This window comes from Prionailurus bengalensis, chromosome D3, assembly GCF_016509475.1.
Source record: "Prionailurus bengalensis isolate Pbe53 chromosome D3, Fcat_Pben_1.1_paternal_pri, whole genome shotgun sequence".
In the NCBI taxonomy this organism is placed as follows: Eukaryota; Metazoa; Chordata; class Mammalia; order Carnivora; family Felidae; genus Prionailurus; species Prionailurus bengalensis.
The window spans coordinates 55,022,953-55,044,977 of record NC_057356.1 but is presented as its reverse complement, the minus strand read 5'-3'; the positions used below and the strand labels follow the sequence as shown (position 1 = coordinate 55,044,977).

The following is a 22,025-nucleotide window of genomic DNA, read 5'->3' as shown; positions in this document are numbered from 1 at the left end:
ACCATTTCACAAAACATTACAATGATCCAGGTCATCATCGTTACCCTTGCTCAGAGGTGAAATAACTGAAAGAAAGAAGCCATTAGGTCCAGACATCCAACAAGGCAGATTCGGTAGAGAATTACAATGTTCAGCCCCAGATGTGTTTTTTTTTTTTCATCTTTTTCACTCTCATATTACGTTTTCCCTGAATGCTGCTGTTGAATTCCTGGTGAAAGTTATCAGGAAGGAAATCTGCAGAGGAAAACCCGGTGCTGAGTCTCAGGACCCAGGGACTGTGTCTCCCACACTTGTCGGCAGTTTTACACTGTTTTTCCGACAGGCGCTGCTGAATATTTCAAGCAGCACAGATGACAAGCGAGGCAGAGCAGTTTTACTGCAGCAGGACCCCACTGACAATGTCCTCTATGGTTCAATGAACTCTTTACAAAAAGTTGCCTTTTTCCCCCAATACAGTATATTCCAATAAACTGAAACCTGGCTGCAGGAACAAAACATGGCATAGGAGATAAAATCATGACTTGGCAGATAATTTCTTGAATACACAGATCGTTTTAAATCTCCAACCTTTAGCCTCTGCTTCACCCAATAATATCGTGTGCAGATTCAGCAATACACTTAAGACCAGTCTGTTGGAATTGTATTTTCTTATTTAGTATCTTTTTTGGTTTAAATAAACTAGATAGAATTTTAAGTTTCCTTGTTTATCCATTAAAAAAATGCCCTAAGAATTTTCTGTAATTTCACTGAAAAAGATACAAATCTCTAAAACGTGAAATGTCATAGGCTATTGAACACTCACCCAAACCAGACTTTTTTAATCGTTTTAAGTGCTGACTTGTTTGTTTTCCAGTGGGAGATTTTTGCCCATGTTTCATTTCTTTATCTGAACTGTCTGCTTCACCATTTTTAGATTCAGAGCCTAAAAAAGGAAATAGTTATTATGTCATTATCTTCCTCTTGCTGTCCTTGAAAAGAAAAATCTAAAATTGTTTCAAAAACCATAGATATAATCTCCTTTTCTATAAGTTAATTCACTACCTTTGGCCACAATCTGATTCCTCTACTGGATATAAAGAGAAAAGCCCAATAAATCAATCAAACAGAACAAAAAGCAGGAACAGATGGCCTAATAGTGGAGTCAAAAACACGTTCTCTGATCTGATAGCTTTTAAAAGAAACACTCAGATCTTTTGTAAAAACACACGAATAAGCTTCAACAATACTATACCATTTAGAGACCATGCAAGACAGAGACGGAAACATGAAGGCAGAAGAGAGGCTTGAAGAGAAGGAGAGAGCAAACCTCTAGAAATAACTTTATGCTGTAACAGGAACAGAAAATACACACATCAATCTATAATAAATAGAATGGTACATAGCTGATAAAGTGACAGAAGGTAAATTAGAAGAAAAGGTCAGGGCTGCGCTGAGGTGAGAAGAATGTTCCCAGAACACAGAAACTAATAAAGGATGCCCGATTTTGCAGAAGACTGAAAAACAAATTCACACTCACGGAAGAACTGCTTTTGATGGCATTACACACCAGCATGGGGTCCACCATTAAAGTTCAACATTCAAACAAAAGCCAAAGCCACAACAAAAAAATCCACCTAGCAGTCCCACACATTTTCTTACACCTATTGACATCAGCAAATGAAGTCCTTTGATGATGAACGAGCTGGTGCCTTTTATTTTCTTAGGAACAAAATGCCCTGTTAGTTTTGAATCACTGAAAGAGTCAAAAGTATAAAAAAATTAAAATGAAACCTCAAGTAGAAATATTATTCAGTTGCAGAGCAAATCTGTGACATCTCTCGCAGTGAGGAAGTCTCCTTCGGGCAGAAACTGGCCAAGCATACAATATTTGAGCTCTTTACCTGAAGGCGAATCCGACTGCTCATCAGACACCTTTAATGGTGTCAAAACAACACGAGGAACAGTCTTGTTTACCATCATTGAGACTCCATTTCTTCTTTTCTGCTGCTGCCTCAAAGCCTACAAAACATGATAATAAAATATAACATAAAAATATAGCCAAAATGATTTCTCATGATTGAATTAAACGGTCCATTTGCCCACCATTAGATACCACCTCTTAAGAGACTTAAATTCCACAGAGTCACTAATTTATCCTGATCCTTAATGTCATTTTCATGTCATTTTCCCTCAAAAGCATAAAATCAGGCTTTGGCAAAGGGTATCGACCTGAGAGCGTTTTGGGGTATAATTCTGAAAACAAAGCAGCACTTAAAGGTTTGTTCTACCTCGGCAGCGTGGCTTGGGAGCCCATGGAACTTGAAGCCATGGCTCCCAAGTAAAATAAATGTAAAATAAATGTTTCAAGACCAGGATAAAAATATATGTGTCTGCACTTCTCTTGCAGGTGCGTCCTCTCCAGTGCACTGCTCAGTCAATCAAGTTAACACCGAGTGTCATCAGTATGTACAGCAGGTAAGGACTACAGTATTGATGCACTCACTCAGCCGTGGGGAGCGCTGCACAAAATCACTGAACATGGCAGGAATCATTTATTTCTGTGAAGGGAATCAGTCCTAATCTTGGAAACCTTGCAGCACTCGGCTTCTGTCTGCTTGACTTTGGGCATTAACCTTCAGAACACGAACATGACGGCGTTCTGGCAAATCCAGGAAAAAAAAAATTGATACGAGAATAAATCTCTCCAAATGGGAGTGCTTTGTGTTTCATAAATGAATCAACCACAGCGATGATAATGTAATAAAAGACATTTAAAAGTTCTGAAATACAGCTTATCCAGTGGATCGCTTTACACAGAAAATTACCTGTAATAAAAAGGGTATTCAGCACACGAAACTGAAGAGACATTAAATTCCCAGTTACAGGGAGGCTAAAATTCCTCAAAAGGTTAAAAGGCTGACCACAGACAGTCTCAAACATTTTTATTCCTGGCTTCTGTGTCATTTCTACCAATTTTATAACAACTCAGTTACTTGATTAATGTTCTTCGACCAGAAGTTGTCACAACCTCCTAAAATACTGCACCGACTATATATCCCCTGCTGTCAGAAACAATGTCACTGTATTTGCAAAGGGTATTAGTTGAATGTCCAACTTGTAGAGCATAAGATTTAGCAATCAAATAATTACAGAAGTGAAAAATTAAACACCACTTAAATGAGAGAAAGCAGATTCGGATGAGATTTAGAACCAGATGGCAAAGCGAGTGGCTGGGGGAGTCTATTACAAATGATACTGTTGGCTATTAGTAACACAAGCAACTTCCCTTCAATTCCTACATCTCCTGAGCTTTTGTCAAATACCAGGCACCATGTGGGGACAAGAGATCAAACCCGAATAAAATGCCCTCCTCCTCACCTTTCGCTTGCTGTCAATAATATATTTAATGAGAACCTGTGTACCATAAAATATTTAGGACATTTACTACTCTTTTTTTCATCAAGGTGTACATAACTGCATAAATGTCTATAGCCTGGTGTAAAAGCTCAAAGCCCTTTATAGACATTAACCTATCAATCCAATAACAAAACAGAATGAGGCAACACAGTGCCTCGAATTACAATTAAGACCATTTTTGCCTACTACGTAAGACTTCACAAAACAATAACCTGTGTACAAAGAATGATTAATTTTTAGGAGTCTATACATCATAGATTTCGACTATTTCTCTTCACAATCCAAGTGAGTATTTTAAAAAATATTCATTTTATGTTAGGGTGGATAGGTATATATTTGAAAATACTGCTTAAGAAAAAAAAATTAAACACAGGTGCTACCTAGAAACTGGAATCATAAAGTTAAAGATGCCATGTCTTTTCATAGCATTTTTGGTAGATAATAACTAAAGTAATAAACATTTTGTCCTGAGAGGACTCTACTATAGAAAAATTAGCAGCTGGACAGATAGCACACATGACAGAGATGGAGGAGGAGGAGGAGGAGGAGGAGGAGGAGGAGGGAGAGGGGGAGGGGGAGGGGGAGGCAGGAGGAAGAGAACCACCACCACCGGCCATTCCAGCACCACCCAGAGCGTCAAGGTGCAGCCACGGTAGGGATAAAGGAATACTAATCAGTATTGAGACCATTTCAATGATTTTTTAAAATAAATACGTACACAGAAATTTGAATGAATATTTCTTAACACAGTATTTTTAAATACTGAAATGAAACAACGTCTCTCGGTGACCAAAACTAAATGTCCCCCAATTAAAAAAATTATTTTTAAGTGTATTTAAAATATGCACACTTGGGGCGCCTGGGTGGCGCAGTCGGTTAAGCGTCCGACTTCAACCAGGTCACGATCTCGCGGTCCGTGAGTTCGAGCCCCGCATCGGGCTCTGGGCTGATGGCTCAGAGCCTGGAGCCTGTTTCTGATTCTGTGTCTCCCTCTCTCTCTGCCCCTCCCCCATTCATGCTCTGTCTCTCTCTGTCCCAAAAATAAATAAACGTTGAAAAAATAAAATAAAATAAAATAAAATATGCACACTTTCCTGTTTTACTTCTGAAAAACATGCATTATATTTGACCCCAAGTAACATTTCTACGGGCAGATAAACAAAAATTGGGGAGTCTTTGTTTACTGTGAGGCCAGTCACAGCAGTGAAGCAGCAGGCTATGAGGCAAACTCAAGGAGTACCACAGTTCAGTTATTAGAAGGAGCATCTTGATCACATTTACTAGATTCATGGTCACTTTAGGCTAACTTGCAGATTCCAATTCACTTCCCAGAAAGCAGGATTTATTTGACTCTGGACACTAAGGACACCTCCCAAGCAGATCAAAATGTGGATGGAGGTAGAGGCAAACCGTGCTAAGTGAGGGATTTGGGATCGTGTGGGCTCCAAACAAGAAAACTCTGGCACTGGTCATGTCCATGAGGCTGGCTGTAGTACAATGGTTCCTGTATTAATAGTGATCCCTGTTTTCTTGTTGTAGGGTGTTCGTCCAGCAAGTAACGAAGCTAGTCGTTCATGGGTTGTTTGGTTACATAACTCTATTTCCGCAACAGCGGGCACATCCACCACTCACACATATGCTGCGTGTCTCCTCACAATCCCTTGAAAAATGTGCAGTACGTTTTTGGAGCACATCGGCTGGGGTGAGACAATGACAGTGGGACGTGGAAGTGAGTGGGAAAGCACATATCCCATTGGAAGAGGCAGTAAGTACTCAACAGATGCGACACAACTAGATTTTTAGGTGAGTCTTCCTGTTTTTAAACAGTGTACCAGACAAAACAAAGATGACTGAGCTAAACTCGGGCTGAGGGCACCAACCTTCGAGACCTACTACGCACCAATCCCAATGCTCCTCACCTCACCAGATAAATGAGTCTAACCATTGCCCAGCAGAGGGCTTATAATGTGAGGATCTGTAGAGGAACAGGGACTGGCGCGGAGCCATCTTACTGACTGTGTGGTGCACTGGGTAAGGGCAAGGTTGTAGAGGCAGAGAAAGAATTAACTAACCAGCTGAGTAAGGCTGGGTAAATTACTTGGGCAAAATGTCCCTATAAAACAGAGACAATAGTGTTGGTAAGATGTTTTAAATACAAAATCACAGAACAATATTTAACGCTATTTGTAGCACATAGTAAATATTCAATAAATGTTAATTATATCTATCTAATTTAGTCATTCTGTAATGAATGCATTTTTTGAGGACTTACCGTTGTAGTCCAGGATACACACTGATGATCCATAGCAATGAATAAGACAAAAACATTTTTGTCTTCATTATTTCACATTTTAGCAAAAGACTGACAAGGAATCACAGAAAATAAACATCATAGTTTTACACACACACACAAGTACTAAGAAAATTATGCCAGGATGATGAGGGAGAATAACTGGGGTGGGAAGGAAAACCTCTTGGGGGGTGACAGTTGAGAGGAAATCCAAATGACAAGAAGAACCAGCCACGTGAAGATGGCAGAATCTCCAATCAGTTTAAAAAACAGTATTGAGACCCCTATCAGGAAAATTCTTTGGCGGTTCAAGGAATAAATAGCCAGGGTAGCTGGAAAAAAAGACTAGGAAGATTACAGAAATGGAAAAGAATTCCCCGAAATGATTGCCAAGGGTTTATTAGGAACAGGGGATTTATGGCCAAAGCAAAGGCAGCTGTACAACCCCAGTCTCTTCCCACAGCCTACAGTGACCACACTGGTACTTGTGCACTGGAGATGTGAAAGAGGCCTCGCAAAGAGAGAGCACTGGGTGTCTTCCAAGAAATAAGTGCACTCTGTCTTTACACACTTCTTCGGCATACATCTATAAGGCTCCACTGCATGCAGTACCTTGCACCCCACACCTTAGACAAGCTTCCCAGTAGTTCTGAGCATTTTGAGCCCTTTAGGGAAGGGTCCTTTAACACTCCAGTAACACTTCTGCCTCAGAGCCTCTGCATGAATTCTTTTCTGTGCATGTACGCTCTTCCTTCAGGCATCTGAATGGTTCATTTCCTCATATACTTGAGTCTACTCATTGCCTTTGCCCATCTGGGCTGCTAGAACAAGATAACACAAACTGGGTAACCTGTAAACAACAGAAATTCATTCTACACAGTCTGGAGGCTGGAAGCCTGAGATCACAGTGCCAGTGTGAACCTGTGAGGGCCCCTCCTTTAGACTATGGGCTTCTCTTTGTATCCTCTCGAGGCAGACAGGGGCTAGGGAACTGTGGTAGGGTCTCTTTTGTAAGAACACTAACCGCGTTTAGGAGGGCACGGCCCTATTGGCCTAAACACTTCCAAAGACCTCATCTTCAAATACCATCAAATTGAAGATTTCAATTTATGAAATGTGGGTAACACAAACATTCAGGTCACAAACTCTTACACTGCATTTCCCACCATATTCTCCATCCCCAACATCCACTATGCCTTATTCTCCTCCCATGGAAAGTATATTATACTGTGTAATGTCATTTTCTCTTCTCTTCCCCAACCTAGAATACAGACTCTATGAAAGACAAGGATTTTCATCTTTTTTTTTGTTCACTAACATATTCCCAGTGACTAGAAGATGATATGGGCTACACTAGGTGCTCAGTAAATATTTACTAGGTATAAATAAAAAACTCATAAAAATAATTTTAATAAAAATAGAAAAGCTCTCATCTATTTCTCTGTAAATTATATTACTGGTTTATTCAAAAGGCAGAGATTGGCATGGAACAATCAAGAAATAACTTTATTCTCCTAATGTTGCCTTCACATATGTTCTGACCAATTTCCCTTTTCCATTTCTGGACAATACTTTACATACAACATACAGCTTTTCGGGTCATCTTCAAGTATTTACACAGTCTCATTTTTCAGGCTTAAAAACATGAGTTTGACTATAAAGCCTTCTTTCTGCTCTCCCAGATCACACCAATGCTTCGGGTCAAAAACTACGTTAGTTAACAGATTCCTGATTTTACTCTTCCTCCATTTTCTTCCTCTATTTCTGGGCTCCCCAGGATTGGCAGTTGAAAAGGAGGCGAATAATAGGTCAAAGTTGTCTCATCCAGTATTACCACAGTCACAGAATTACAATCTTTGGGGAGGCAGGAGGCCAACTGCTAGATTTGGATGGCATACATTATCTAGTTATATAGATAACGTTACCTATGTACTTATCATCTAGTTATAACTATATATGTATATATATACACACACACACACACACACATACATATACACACACATATAAAAGTGTATATGTACATATGTATATATGTAGGTGTGTGAATACAAATAAAAATAAACATATAAAATATAAATGAGAAATATATATATATGTATACATATATACATATATATGTATATACACATACATACATATACATACATATATACATACATACATATAAAATCCCATCCTTCATGAATGTTTCTGTCCGAGTCTTTCTCTCACTTAGACTGTGCCTCCTTTCACCAAGAGAGAGGATGTAGCAGAGCTCTATACACTTTAATAAAATCTCCTTGGTTAATACTCCTCCAAATAAATCTTGAGCTATTTTTTTATATCAACTATTGATCCATGATCAAGGGCCGTCTAGGCTTCTTTCACTAAGTCCTTTGAGGTTGTGTCTGGCACCTCTCTTTACAACAGGTATACGTGTATCCCATTGTCCTCAGTTTTGAGCTTTAGCTAAAATTCCAGAAGAACAAGAAAATTCCTGTTTTATACTCTGCTACAAATATAACAGAAGTTAAATGTAACTTAGTTTATCATTATCTAAATTTGGATATCCCAAAGCCTGGACAATAGAAAGCCACATAATAGATTAAGAAAATGACACTAGGAGAGTCACTTTAGATGGTGGTGGGAGGTTTGTTCTTCACAAGGGTACCCTAAAAGGGAGATTTTATTTTGTTGTGATAAATTACAAAAGGTGCCTTTTTCTACTTCACACCAAAGGTCTCAATTAGCTAGAGGCAGCCCTGTTGATCAATCTATAACATTGCATTATTTTGACACTGACATTATGTAATGTCTTAACGTATTAGTCTTGATTCATTTTAGGGGGATGATATCATTGAGGTACTTCCAACTAATCAAGTCTTAGCTATACTTTGAAATGCTAATGGAATATCTCATTGAACAAGTTTAAACCCTGTAATTTTAAAGCCAGGAACACACGTTATCAAAACACAAGAAGATGGCAAGTGTAAATGAGTCTACTATGAAGGAATGTACCTCTCAGCTGTCCACGTATATAATGTCCAACACACCCAAGCTACACAGAGTACATGGCACCAACCAAGTTTAATACTTCCAGGTACTATTCAGTATGGAAAAAAACAAAAAACAAAAAACAGGCTTCAACTTGGAAATGAACTCACTTTCTAAAGTAAGTTCTAAAGGAAAACATAACAGGAAACAAACATAACAGAGCTAAACCAGTCAGGGAAAAGTAAAGATCCTATCATACATCAATTACAATTCTGGCTTTAAGCAAAAGGAAAGAAATCAAAAGATGCTGACTGAGCATCCTTTTCTCTAGAGATGTATTGTGATATTCTCTTGTAGAAAGAGACCCCAAAAAAGCCTTTAAATAAACATTTCATTTTGTAAACAGAAAGGCTTGTCAGATAACTCTAAAAAAACCTGAATGGTTCTCGTTTTTACTCTAATGAAAAATAAAATAAAACCTAAAATCACAGGCTCTGCGCTCACTTGGAATTTGCATAAACCAGTAATGCCTGCTTTATTTTAATAGAGAAACAACACTAACAATGTAACTTAAGAATGCACTGAATGCAATAAGTCCTTTACTGAAAAATGTGAAAATACCACATGCTGTGAATGCTAAAATAATTAGAAATACACACATACAAAACAGCTGGCTGTGTCAGGCACCACCAACTTGCATTGTTGCTAGTATGATAAATGTCAACGCCCATGTTCAGAAACTGCCATCATGCAACATAACCTTTGGAATTTCACAGTAGTGGTCAAACATATAAAGCTAAAGCAAAATACCAAGACCATATCTGCTTTGTGATATGAAGAGGGAAAAACTGCCTAAAACTGCCACTTTATGAAAAAATTCTACCACCCTAAATAATGAAGGAACTCAAATAAAACAACAGCAACAGCATAGAAAGGTTCTACTCTCCACCATGTTACATCCCATAACAGACTCATCCTTCCTTAATGTTACATTTGATTCTGCTGTTTAAAAACTTCCAAAATTTAATCTCTCTTAATTATCCTTCTTTAAAATTCAAAATCTAATCATTTCATACTTTTTAAGATCATTACAACTAAAAAAAAAAAAGGTGGAAAGAAGACAGGGAACAAGGTAATAATCAGCAATCTGCTACTCTCCAGAGGCTTCTGACTATGTTTTATTTGGAATATGCTTATTCAGAAAAAAATAATCTACTGAGATGACAATATATTATTCAGGTAATTGTATCTAACATATGATGCTAACTAACATTTTGATGATTAGAAAGTAAAAGGGACCCAAATATTTAGGAGCAATGACAATATTCTGTATCAACAGGCAAGGGACATTCTAGCCTCCCTATCGTCCAGCCTATAATTACACTGCAATCCGGAGTGCTGCGAAGTACCAGAGCCACTCTCTATGGCAACATGCTTCAGGTGGGGGTGGGGGTGGGGGTGGGGGCGGAGACAGGGCCTCAGATCTGAGAAATCATGTCTGGCTTAGTTTGCATGAAGGCTTATTTTAAATTATTATTATTATTTTTTGCTACATTTACTCTTACAAAGCTACTGGGTTTTGTTTTCTTTTTTTCCACCTACTTCTTTCTAAGATTCTACATGGGCCAATATACACTTATATTACTAGAGTCCTACTGACTCAGAATATACTTCTAGTAAAAAAAGAGCTATATATTTGATATAGTTGAGTGTCTACCATTATAAGTGTTGACGCTGAGCATAAGCAGTCTGTGTTCGAAAATAATATTAATGACTTTGCTGTCTTGCTTTCCTTACATTGTACAAATACTGAAGAATGTAAATGTCCTTGGATATCATACTACATACTACATACCATATGCTAAAAGGCAGTATTCGTTAAGAGGGAAGAATCTAAAACTATGATTCTGGGTTCAAATATCATCTCCCAAACTCACTAGCTGGACAATTGTGGGCAAGTTAGCTAAAGTCTCTGGGCCTTATTTTCCTCATTTGAAAACTGGGAATACTAGTACACACATTAAAGGATTTCTATAAGGATTCAATGACATAGTATATATAAAATGCAGAGCATAATGTCTAGAATTCAGAGAAGTAAATATCAGCTAATGTAATTATTATTAGGGTCATTCAGCTGGCCCTGCATTCATGAGATTGTGACTTATACATGCATTTATACACACAAGAACATATTCACAAGTAGAGAAAACACATATATATATACATACACATACATACACTTAGAGCGAATTCTATTTGGTCATAGCCATCCAACTATCCAAAAGAAAAGAAAGCTGCAAATTTGCTGAGGCTGCTACAATTTAAAATGCTTCATGTTCAGTCAATTTTTGAAATGCTGTCTTAAGAAATTCAGCAATTACAGGGAATCTGGGCAAAATTCTGCAAGAACAGCTTTTTTCTAAATGTATTTCCAATATGAATTTGATTATTAATCTAACATTAGCATATCTTTTACATATTGTGCCATATTCTCACTGTAGCTAATTTGCTATTTGGTTATATAATATGAAATCTTAAGAAATTAGTACTCTTCTAGGACATGAAGAAGCTTACAGGACAGGTTTCTTAAAACAAGGCTTAAATCCCAAGCAAGCAAGTGGCAGTTCCCATGAGCACATGCTCTACAGCAAAACAAAAACACTAACTCAAAGTTAAAAAATGTTTTAGTAATGGCAAAACATGTTCCAGTAATATGAAACATGTTCCAGTAATATGAAGCCTAAATGAAGAAAGTAAAAAATAATGAGACATAACAATACATGGATTTGAATCTCTATCTTTACATTCATATACAGGGATGTTTCATAGTGTACATAGTTTTTAAATCACTGCCCTTCAAAAGTATGACTTTCATTTACGATTGTATCTATGTTTCTTAAGTGCTACAAATACCAGTATCCAGCTTTGCATCCTTTGTTCTATCCCGGTTAGTATTTTATTATTTGCATCCTATTTGCCGCCTGAATGAGCCTTTTCCCAGACTTCCCTGTCATCCATCCTTTATTTCGTCAATTAAAAAGGGATCTCAACACTGAATTCAATTTTGTTCTTTGATTTAAAACATTTCACAAGACAGAAATGGCAAGCTCACCAAAGATTATTTGATGCAACACTAATTACCTTAAATACAATACCAATGAAAGGAAATACTGCAATTTCGATAATTAGTAGAGAATAGAAAAGTAATTTTAAGTCAGTATAAAAATGGTGAGTTTCTTTCCTAAGTGTCCTTGTTTGAAGTAGAGGAGAAGGTACATGGAGACATTCTAAGTCTAGGAGATGGCATATGACTATTAAGAACTTTACTGGTTAGTGAGACTTAAAAAAAATTAACTTTATTTAAAAAACATGATTTCTCGGGGTGCCTGGGTGGCTCAGTCAGTTGGGCGTCCGACTTCAGCTCAGGTCATGATCTCACGGTCCGTGAGTTTTAGCCCCGCGTCGGGATCTGTGCTGGCAGCTCAGAGCCTGGAGCCTGCTTCCGATTCTGTGTCTCCCTCTCTCTCTGCTCCTCCCCTGTTCATGCTCTGTCTCTCTCTCTCTCTCTCTCTCTCTCCCTCTGCCCTGCTCAGGCTCTCTCTCCCTCTCAAAAAAAAGAAAAAAAAAAAGGATCAAAATAAAATATGTAAGAGGAAAGCAGTTAAACAAGGGAAAGCCATGAATTTTCACATGAACAGCCACATACATAAGCTTTCCACTTATTGACAGTATTACCATCCTGCAATGTCCCCATCTAACCACAGCATCTCCTCTCCTCTTGCACACACGATTCAGAATCTGCCAGTGTGGCAGCAATAGCTAACATTTACTGAGTGACTATAACGGGTCACTCGTTATACCATGTGCTTTCAACTTCTCACCTCACTTAATCCTCAGGTCATTCCCATGTGAAAGGTACTATTATTTTCCACATTTTCTAGAGAAGAAAGTCGAGATTCAGGGAAGAAAAGTGTCTTGCCGAGAGTTGCAAGAATTCAAGCCAGGGTATCTCAAAGCCTGGAGGCCAATCTTACAACCATTCCCTCCCATCACCATCTCAGGGCAAGGATGCAGAATTCAAGACTGCTTATGTAATATCAAGATGATACTGCAAAATTAACCAAACACTCACTGATGGACATTCTTGCTCAAAGTAAGCCACAATTACTGTTTTTCTTATTTGTAACTTAATGCATCTCAGTAACAAGAAAGAAATTATCTATTTATTTTTTTACATCAGCTATCAGTTAGACATGAGACCACAGAGGCATTATTCTCAACATATGCAATGCATTTATGAACCCAGTATGTTTACTATAAACCTTACTCAAGAAAATCTTAGTATAAGTTTTTATGATTCCAAGGACATTTTCCCTCTTCTTTTTTACATCAAAGTTCTCAGCCAAGCCTCTCCTAGTTTTCAGCACAGAGTAAAATTAGTGTTAGAATATTATGGAAGTGGTTGAACGTAGGACACGTCTGTTGCTTTCTGATTGCTGTGTTCTTATCTACTTTGCTTTCTCCACATAACACCTTAAGAAGGTAGAACAAAGAACAAATGCCAGCTCTCTTACCTGTTTAAGAGCCTTTTTGGTGTGTTGTTGAAAGGAAGACACTAACTTGCTCTGCACTGCTGTGTTGGCAAGACTTGAATCTCGAGTGGAAGATGCTTCATCAGTTACCTGCTTTGCACAAACTAGAGACACAGAGAGATAATGATATTACTAATTTGAATTCCTTTTTTTATACCCACTGTAATTAACTCACTTGGAGCTTCTCTCCAATTGAGAATGGATACCTAAAATAAAGCCAAATAGCACAGTAAAAAGAAGAGCATCTAGATTTGAGAGAAGAGATCGGTTAATAACTGTGTGGCCACAGTTTCATGTAACCTCTCTACACCTCCGTTTCCTTACCCGCTAATTGATGATAATTTCTATGTCATGGGGCTGTTGTGTGGACATAAAAAAGAAAAACATAACATGTGCCTCAAGACTTGGGCAATGCATTGTACTTTTGAAGAAACAATGTAAATTAACGAAACGGTTTCAAATCTACCAACCTCCATGTTGTTCTTCAATTTACCAGCCCTCCTTCTACAGACTCTACGGCCTACTGTGACACGTTTACCTTCTCCTATGGGCCAAGACATCTACCATGGAGAAGGAAAAATAAAATCCGAGATTCTGGATGTCAATTTAAGACAACTGTGTTCAAGGAAACCGTGCCCTCTTTAGATTACCACATAATCTGCCCACTTGTACCAGAGTCAAGCTTTCCTGTCACCTATTCTACAGAGGACATTTTCTTCAAAAAGGCTGCAGAAGAGCCAATGTCTTGCTGTCATGGGTGACAAAGGCCCACATTCACTTTCTTCTCTATGATGCCTGGATTATAGCTAGAACTCTTCTTCAGTCCTCAAACCTTCCACCTGAGAGAAAAGGTCAACCACTGAGTAACTTCGGCAGCAGCACGGACGCCGGCCCTTTTCTATGCACAACAGAGGGGAAAGAGTTATTTGGAAAATCAAAGTAAGGAAGCACTGTAATTAGTGGCAGAATGGAGGCATATGTCAAAGGCAGGAGGCAAGAGGAAGTTAGATGGAAAAAAATAACTTGAGAACATATTGGAAAAGCTCAAAATATGACTTTTTAAGGGCACCAGGGTTAACATTAATCCAAGAAAATTTCCAAGGAACAGTAACTTGAGAGGATTCTGACCTGAGCTCTAGAGGCAGGTGGAGGAGTAAAAATTGTTCTAGTCAAAAATGGAAGCATATGCACGTGCATAGTGTTGAGAACACTAAAGCTGCTTTAGATAGACTCAAGCACATGCTGCCTAGAAATTAAAAATGTGGTTCATGAAAGAGAATGTTAGGAAAAAAAAGAATTAGTCAAGTTTTTTTTTAATACAGAAATTAATCAAGGTACTGATTACTAAAACAAAATGAACGAGTTTTGGACCATGAAATAATTGTTAGTTATTAATGCCAAGCACTTTACATATGTGATCTCATTTCACCCTTGCCACTTCCTTGCTGCTTCCTTGCAAGATGGAAAGGCATTGTCTCTGTTTTTGAGAGAGAAAACTAGAGCTTAGAGAGGCTCAACTACTTGTCAATAGTATCACAGCCAACAAAATAGCAGAGATGGGAGCCTGGGCCAGACCCATAGTTTCCCACTTAAAATATTCGGCCTCAAAGCCCCACAACTGATGCAAAAACTTAGTGTCTAAAGAAGTTTAATTTAGTTGCATCCTGTTGAAAGTGCTGTAACAGGAAGTTAATAAGGGCAGGGAGATCAAGTCATTTAGTCACCGACATGAAAAAACATGAGAGCGAACGGCTCAGAGAGTACTAGGGTTGAAGACGCAAAAGGATTTGCCCATGGATGGAGTCAGAGAAGCCCCTGAATTAAAGATCAGGTGATACCATATGACATTTTTCCTTAAAACACTCTAAACGTTGTAGTTAAGAAACATTTTATAACACTGCTTGCATGAACTATGGCTCCTAGGTTTTTCTCCCTGAAATGATCACTTAAATCTTAACAGACTGCCAAATCTTACTCAAGAAAGATTAGAAATCAATCATCGGTTTACATTCCAAAGATAAATTGACTTTTATAGTGATTATACACATGGTCTTTTCGATGTTCTGAGGTCTCTATGAAGTGTAACAAACCGGGAACTGAGAGGAATGTGGCCAACAGGCCAAATGATGCCAACTGCACGGGCCTCAAAGCAGAGCCACAAGCAAAGTGGGCATTAACAAATGCGTCTTATTACTTCACGTTCTTAGAGTAGTATTTCCACCTAGACAAATGGAAACTTACTGATTAGTTAAAAAGGAGAACAAAACGCAGTCTATGGATTTTAGGGAATTTATGGAAAACGGGAGAATGCTTCTGCATATTGAACATCTACACAAATTTACCAATGTGCTTATTAGGAAGTACTTTTATTCCTAAGTCTTTCAAAGGTAAACTCCAGTGAAGCAGAATCAAAAAATGACAAATGCTGGGGCACCTGGGTGGCTCAGTTGATTAAGTGTCCAACTCTTGATTTCAGCTCAGGTCATGATCTCTCGGTCATAGGATCGAGCCCCACATGCAGCTCTACACTGAGCATGCAGCCTGCTTGGAATTCTCTCTCTCCCTCTCTCTCTGTCCCTCCCAATAAAAATTTTTAATTTTTTTTAAATGACAAATACCGAATTAGTACATATGTAATTGAAGCCTGCTATTCCCCTCATATTCTTCTGACTGCAGCAATAAGCAGTACACAGCTCTCCTTCCTGAGGATGACAGGTACCTTACAACTCACTCTATTTCTCTCTGACCTAGGAAGTCACTGAATGTCATGATACCTATTTCAGTATCAGAAAATATATTGCATTGTTGGATTTAAATTCACTACTGCACTATGTCAATAGTGATTCACGTGTATTTTGTGCTTCCAAAAGGAAGATTCTGCTCAACTTAGAGCCCAGAATTTCAGATGGAGGGCAGGGCGATAAAACGAAACAGCATCAAGGAATCCTATGAAGTTTTTTTTCTCAAAATGACTCATTTTCCTTCCACTAAATTCTATTTTGCTCTATCTTCCAGTCCATCCTACACTCGAGAGAAGCATCATGAGGACTCCTTCCTATATAGTTTATTTCCTCCCTGATCCCCTCTTTTGGAACTTGCTCCTATCTCCTGGGACAAAACCATTTTTCCCCTAATTATTTATTTCTAGTAACATAATTATAGAATCTTTAAAAAAGTAAATACAAGGGGGCACCTGGGTGGCTCAGTCGGTTAAGCATCAGCTCAGGTCATGATCTCACGGTCCGTGAGTTTGAGCCCCACTTTGGGCCCTATGCTGACAGCTCAGAGCCTGGAGCCTGCTCCAGATTCTGTGTCTCCCTCTCTCTTTCTGACCCTCCCCTGCTCAAGCTTTGTCTCTGAAAAAATGAATAAACATTAAAAAAAATTTTTTTTTAAGTAAATAAAATAGAAAATAAAATCTCTAAGTGAGTGTTCCTTTGGGTTAAAAAAACCAAATACCTTATTTTTAAGGAAAAACATCAAGAATAAAATGAACAAAGACAGGAAAGACTAAAATGCCCAATGCAGTGTATCCATAAGCTCCAAACAATGCACCTGCATGTGTGGTGTGTACGTGCCTGTGTGTGCTGTGTGTGTATATGTGTGCACTGACAAAAATAGACCCTTAGCACACGCATATGAGGATTTTATTCATTCTTCTGCCATGTATCTGGTGAGGGTGGCTGAATCGAAAAATACCCACTAAGTAGCTGGATTGTGGAGGTTCACGCAGATTCATATTCTGACAAAACACACGGTTTTCACTTTTATTTAATTCTTGCAGCTTTCTTAATAACAGATGTGATAAATAAATAATACAGGGCTCATTTTAAACAGTTGCCTGAATATTTATATAAGGGACTGAGTCTGGCCTATGAAATACAAGCCAAAGAAAAACTAATGTTAAAGGAAGGACCAGGGGAAATCCCTTTTATGTGAAATTATAACAGAAACCAGGAAACTGAAGAATTAGGGCAGATGTTTTATCCAATAAATATCAAACACTGACATGCAGCTTAGAAAGTGATATGTTCTTGGTATTCAAAAACGAATGCAGATTTTTTCCCCCTAACTTCACTGGCATGATCACAAAATGAATGTCAGGATTTATACCTCAAAACCCTCCAAGACTGCCTGCCCTTCCCATAGGTGGAAAAACCAAAGACAAGAAGACATTTTTTTAAAAGGTACAGAAGTATTATTTCTGTCTACAATTTGCTTGGCTGCCAAAAATAGGCAAAGCCAAAGACATACTTAAATGCTCATCTGCTGGCTTTAAATTCAAACAGGTAATGAGATTATCAGTATTTGTTTGTCAACCACTTCCAGTCTCACTAACACACACATTCCCAAAGCCCTCATTCAAAATATTCTACTTAGAAGGCTCAGGAGCAAAGAGAAAGGGAGGATTACAGCTCATCATGAAACAGTCCTGAAGGCTAGAGAAACTGGTGACTGGCCAGCAAGACTGGATTTCTGACTCTAGAGTCTCCATGCTGACCTCCTCTCTCCCCTTTGTCATTCACCATTCAACTTGAAAATGAAATTGAATAGAAAATATGGGTTAGAGCTCCTATTTTTAAAGCTGCGTGACAGAGAGAAGGTATAGGACATTCTCCCCACAATGTAATTACTAATCCACTGAAAAGGATACAGGAGGGCTTTGACCTTTAAACCGAGACCTAAAGAAGGGAGAAAACAGAATGCCACCTTGACTTTGTCTCTCTTTCTAGTTTCACATCTTGTCTGCCTCCCCAACTCTCATCGTCTCGGATCCAGCCAACTGAGACCCTGTGGTATTTCCTGAACACAGTGACTTTCTGTATTTATTGTGCTTGCTCTAATCATTCCTCATTCGAATCCCCTTCTCCATCTCTTTGCCTAGCAAATTCACCTTGGCAGACCAAACTCAAACAGCTTCCCCCAAAGCCTTCCTGACTGTGCCAGTCTCCGAGGTAGGCTCACTCCTCCTTCCTCCATGTTTCCTTGGAACTTAGTGTATGAATTCATGGCATTCACCGCAACTGGTGCTTCTGCCTGCCTCACCACCCACAGCTTCAGCAACTCAGGACTTACTTATGTGCAAAGATAGGCACAGAGCAGCTGATCTATAAAAGTTTATTAAACTAAACTATGAAATTTGATTTTCATTATATTTATCTAAAGTATCTATTTTTAATGTTAACTTTCAATTACGGCTTTTTAAATTTTTAATGTTTGTTTATTTTTGACAGAGAGACAGACAGAGCATGAGCAGGGGAGGGGCAGAGAGAGAGGGAGACACAGAATGTGAAGCAGGCTCCAGGCTCCGAGCTGTCAGCACAGAGCCCGACGCGGGGCTCGAACTCACAGACCGTGAGATCATGACCTGAGCCGAAGTCGGACGCTCAACCGACTGAGCCACCCAGGCACCCCCAATTATGGCTTTTAATAAGAATTCGTGAATGGGGATGTCAGCAAAGCACAGTTTATTGTTATGGAAAAGCATATACAAGAAGTGAATTTTTTTTTTAATCTTAGGAAACTGTAATTATCCTAAAGTCAATTAGGGAAAATATGAAAACCAAACCACAAAACATCCTATGAAGGTCAGTGGAAAGTCACATGACCTGCCATTCAATGCAGATAAACTCCCTTCTGCCATCCTTACTTGTTGCCTTATTTTAAAAGGAAAGTCACAGTTTGGAGGTTTTGCATAGTGGAATAAAAATAAAGATAATTTAAAAGTCAAAATTAGAAATCACAATGCTTACTTAAAATGGCAGGAGCTATAGGAGGGCAGAACTACAACACAGACCAGGATCTGTGCACGATATAGTCACTGCAACAAAGATATTAATTGCTGTATCCCACTAAACCACACAGTAAGTAATAGGCTATCAGAGGTAACTGGTGTTTGAAGGTCTAACTCAGACAGGAAGAAGAGCAGCCTTTGATCCATTCCATTTCTATCAGTTCTCCCTCCAATTACTCCCTTTCAATTTTCTGATCAAACTAGATGCTCTCAAATCAAAACAGTTTTCTGTAGAAATAATCCTGCTATACACTATAAGCTTAATGCAGGTTTTATAAATAAACAATTTAAATTGAAGAGCACAGAGTATGTTAGGGATAACACAGTGACACATGGTTAGAATTCAATCACATTTCAAAAGAGAACGAAGTCTTAGAGGAAGCTTATTTATGAATCATTCATTTGGTCGCAAAACTTTTACTGAACACCTTCATGCCAAGTGCTGTTTAAAATGCAGGGGGAAACCAGTGAATAAAACCCAACACCTGACTTTGAGATGATAAAGCTTTTTAAAAATGTATTTTTTCTAAGAACAAGGATATAAAGATATTAATTCTATGTGACGAAAACCAAGCGTACGAAAACCTACCAGTGATAACTAAAATTTGTTCTGAAAGATCGGTAAGTAAATAATTCAAAAGTATCCCCACATGACAAATAATAAAAAAAGCTTATGTTTGGATTATGTATATTTTATGTATCATACTTATATTTGAAATTGTTCGTATCAGACGTTCCAGAGATACATGGCAACAAAATACATGCCAAAAAACTTTTAAATGACTTAATGAGGACCAGGCAAATCCATTTGACCGCCAAATCACATCCATTTGACTCCATTTCTTTCAGAGAAAAGGTAATTCCTTAATTATTTTTGGATCAGACTAAGGAGAACTCCCCTCTCTAAAAGCATTCCTTATTGCAAGATGGGTATAGATATCTGGATTTAAACAACTTCCCTCATTGCAATAAAAGACAAAACTCAAAGTGGATGAGTTGCCAAGAAAGGCCAGCAATTAAATAGAGAAACACTAGCAATAAAATAAAGGAAACAGCAATTTTTCCCTAAGAAAATTTCAAGGGAGAAATTGTCTACTAAACACTGTAGGTATTGATACTTGATAATATTTGCACTATCATCTATGAGTAAGATATAGCTAATATAACTGAAATTTTTACTGTATCATTAGCTCAAAAATGCCCTCTCTTTAGTCAGAAGAGGTTTGCAGAAAAGGGAGCAAAATAAAACAAAGGGAATGGTGAATCATATGATAATTACGGTAGCAATGTCTATCAGTGACAACATGCTCCAACAAGATGTAATCAGGCTGATATCATAGGCTGCAAGTGATGCTCCTCTGATATTATGGAACTGGACAGACTGCAGTTTCATTGCAATGTCTGTAAATGGTTCACAGATATTTCGGTTTGCCCTGGACACGACACTGAAGCTCCACAGGTAACTAGGAGGAACATTTGCGCACTGAAGGTACAACTATGGGAATCCCTTCTATGGGCACTCAATTTATCACCAGAGCCTTTCAGTTACACTAATATCTCTGGATATCCATAAAAAAAATATCCCTTTATAGTCAGAAGAGAAACTCAAACCAGAAGTAAAGATTTAATAGGAAAATCACTTCCTATAGGTACTAGCCTTTCACCACCTAATCCATTCCTACCACAGAACCAATATAAATTCCTTTCTCAGAATTAGGGAGAATAATAACACAATGAGCTGCCTGAATGGGGGGGAAACAGTAGAAGCTATTTCTTTTACACTACACAACACCTGTGATCTTCTACACTGTATAAGGTTCTTGAAACATCTACACAGAAATACAGCAAAATCCACTTAGGAAATGAGAAATATCAAGAAGCAGGCAGGGAGAATATCATTAAAATGTTGGTACAGGTCAAGGGTAAATGTTTCCTTCACTCGTGGGCATCACGACTAAGTACTTTATACTTTGACACATAAAAGATAACTCCAGTACACAATAAAAAGGGAGCTAGATAAGGCACCGAGGTGGTTTGCTGAGAAATGGTTATACACTGTTGCTTTAAAAAGGAGAGAATGGATAATCTGGCATCAATGAAAAAAAGTACTTTACTCTTTAAAGAATAGGTGCTTTGTTCCTATATACTAATTATAAACTAATAAATCAGATAGAAGCTTCGCTAGTTAATATGAGTAACTGAGGGAATACCTTTAATTCTGGTTTTATTTGAGAGGGAGTTTGCTTTTATTATGAGATCATACTCTCTTTCCAATCTTTATATTATGAAATGCTTTTCTCATAGCATGAGAAAAGAAGGGAAAAGTACACTTAAATGGGTCATTTTATCTGCACTTAGAAAACTTCCTTTTCTTCCATGACTCTAGGCTATTAAAAGTGACCAAAATCCATTTATACAGGAACAAAGTCCACAGTTCAAGGGGAAGTATGTAACAAAAAGAAGTCCCTAATGGGTAAAAGAAATGAAAAATAGTATCCATAAGTAATGTTTAAAAGAGCTGGGATAAGTTATTTGGAGGAGATGAAGGGGGTGGGGTCTAGATGATGTTCAGCTGTTCTCCATCATCAGAGAGTTAAAAAAACAACAGAGAATGAGTTTAATTAAAAGCAAAAAAAAAAAAAAAAAATCAGCATAAGGAAAAAATTCTTGATTCTAAAGCTTATCAACACAGAGACAAATATAAAGGAGACTGTGAGATTCCTATCCCTCTGGACACTTACTATTAGAATAATGTCTAATTGAATTGACTGGTTTAAGTCAAATGCTGGCTTGAGAGCCAGGCTGCATGAACTTGAAGTCATGAATGCTGTGGGCTGGGATGAAAGAAGGAAGAATAAGAAAGAGGAGGCAGAGGAGGCTTGATATCCTGCCAATGGTCATTTCTGACTGTGAAGAGTATTCTCTTTCCCCCGTATTTCCTTCCATACGTAACTAAAACAATATAATTTTCACATAC

The 22,025-nt window shown here is 38.1% G+C and overlaps 1 protein-coding gene across 2 annotated transcripts in view; it reads right to left on the bottom strand.

Moving 5' to 3' along the window:
• Nucleotides 1-22,025, bottom strand: part of ASXL3 (ASXL transcriptional regulator 3) — a 180,430-nt gene that overhangs the window by 82,226 nt on the left and 76,179 nt on the right. For both annotated transcript variants that reach the window (XM_043558560.1, XM_043558561.1), the window contains 3 exons: nucleotides 13,237-13,358; nucleotides 1,881-1,998; nucleotides 803-922 (listed from right to left, as the gene is read on the bottom strand). In XM_043558560.1, coding sequence (XP_043414495.1) covers nucleotides 803-922; nucleotides 1,881-1,998; nucleotides 13,237-13,358 — 360 coding nt within the window. The remainder of the gene's footprint in view (nucleotides 1-802; nucleotides 923-1,880; nucleotides 1,999-13,236; nucleotides 13,359-22,025) is intronic.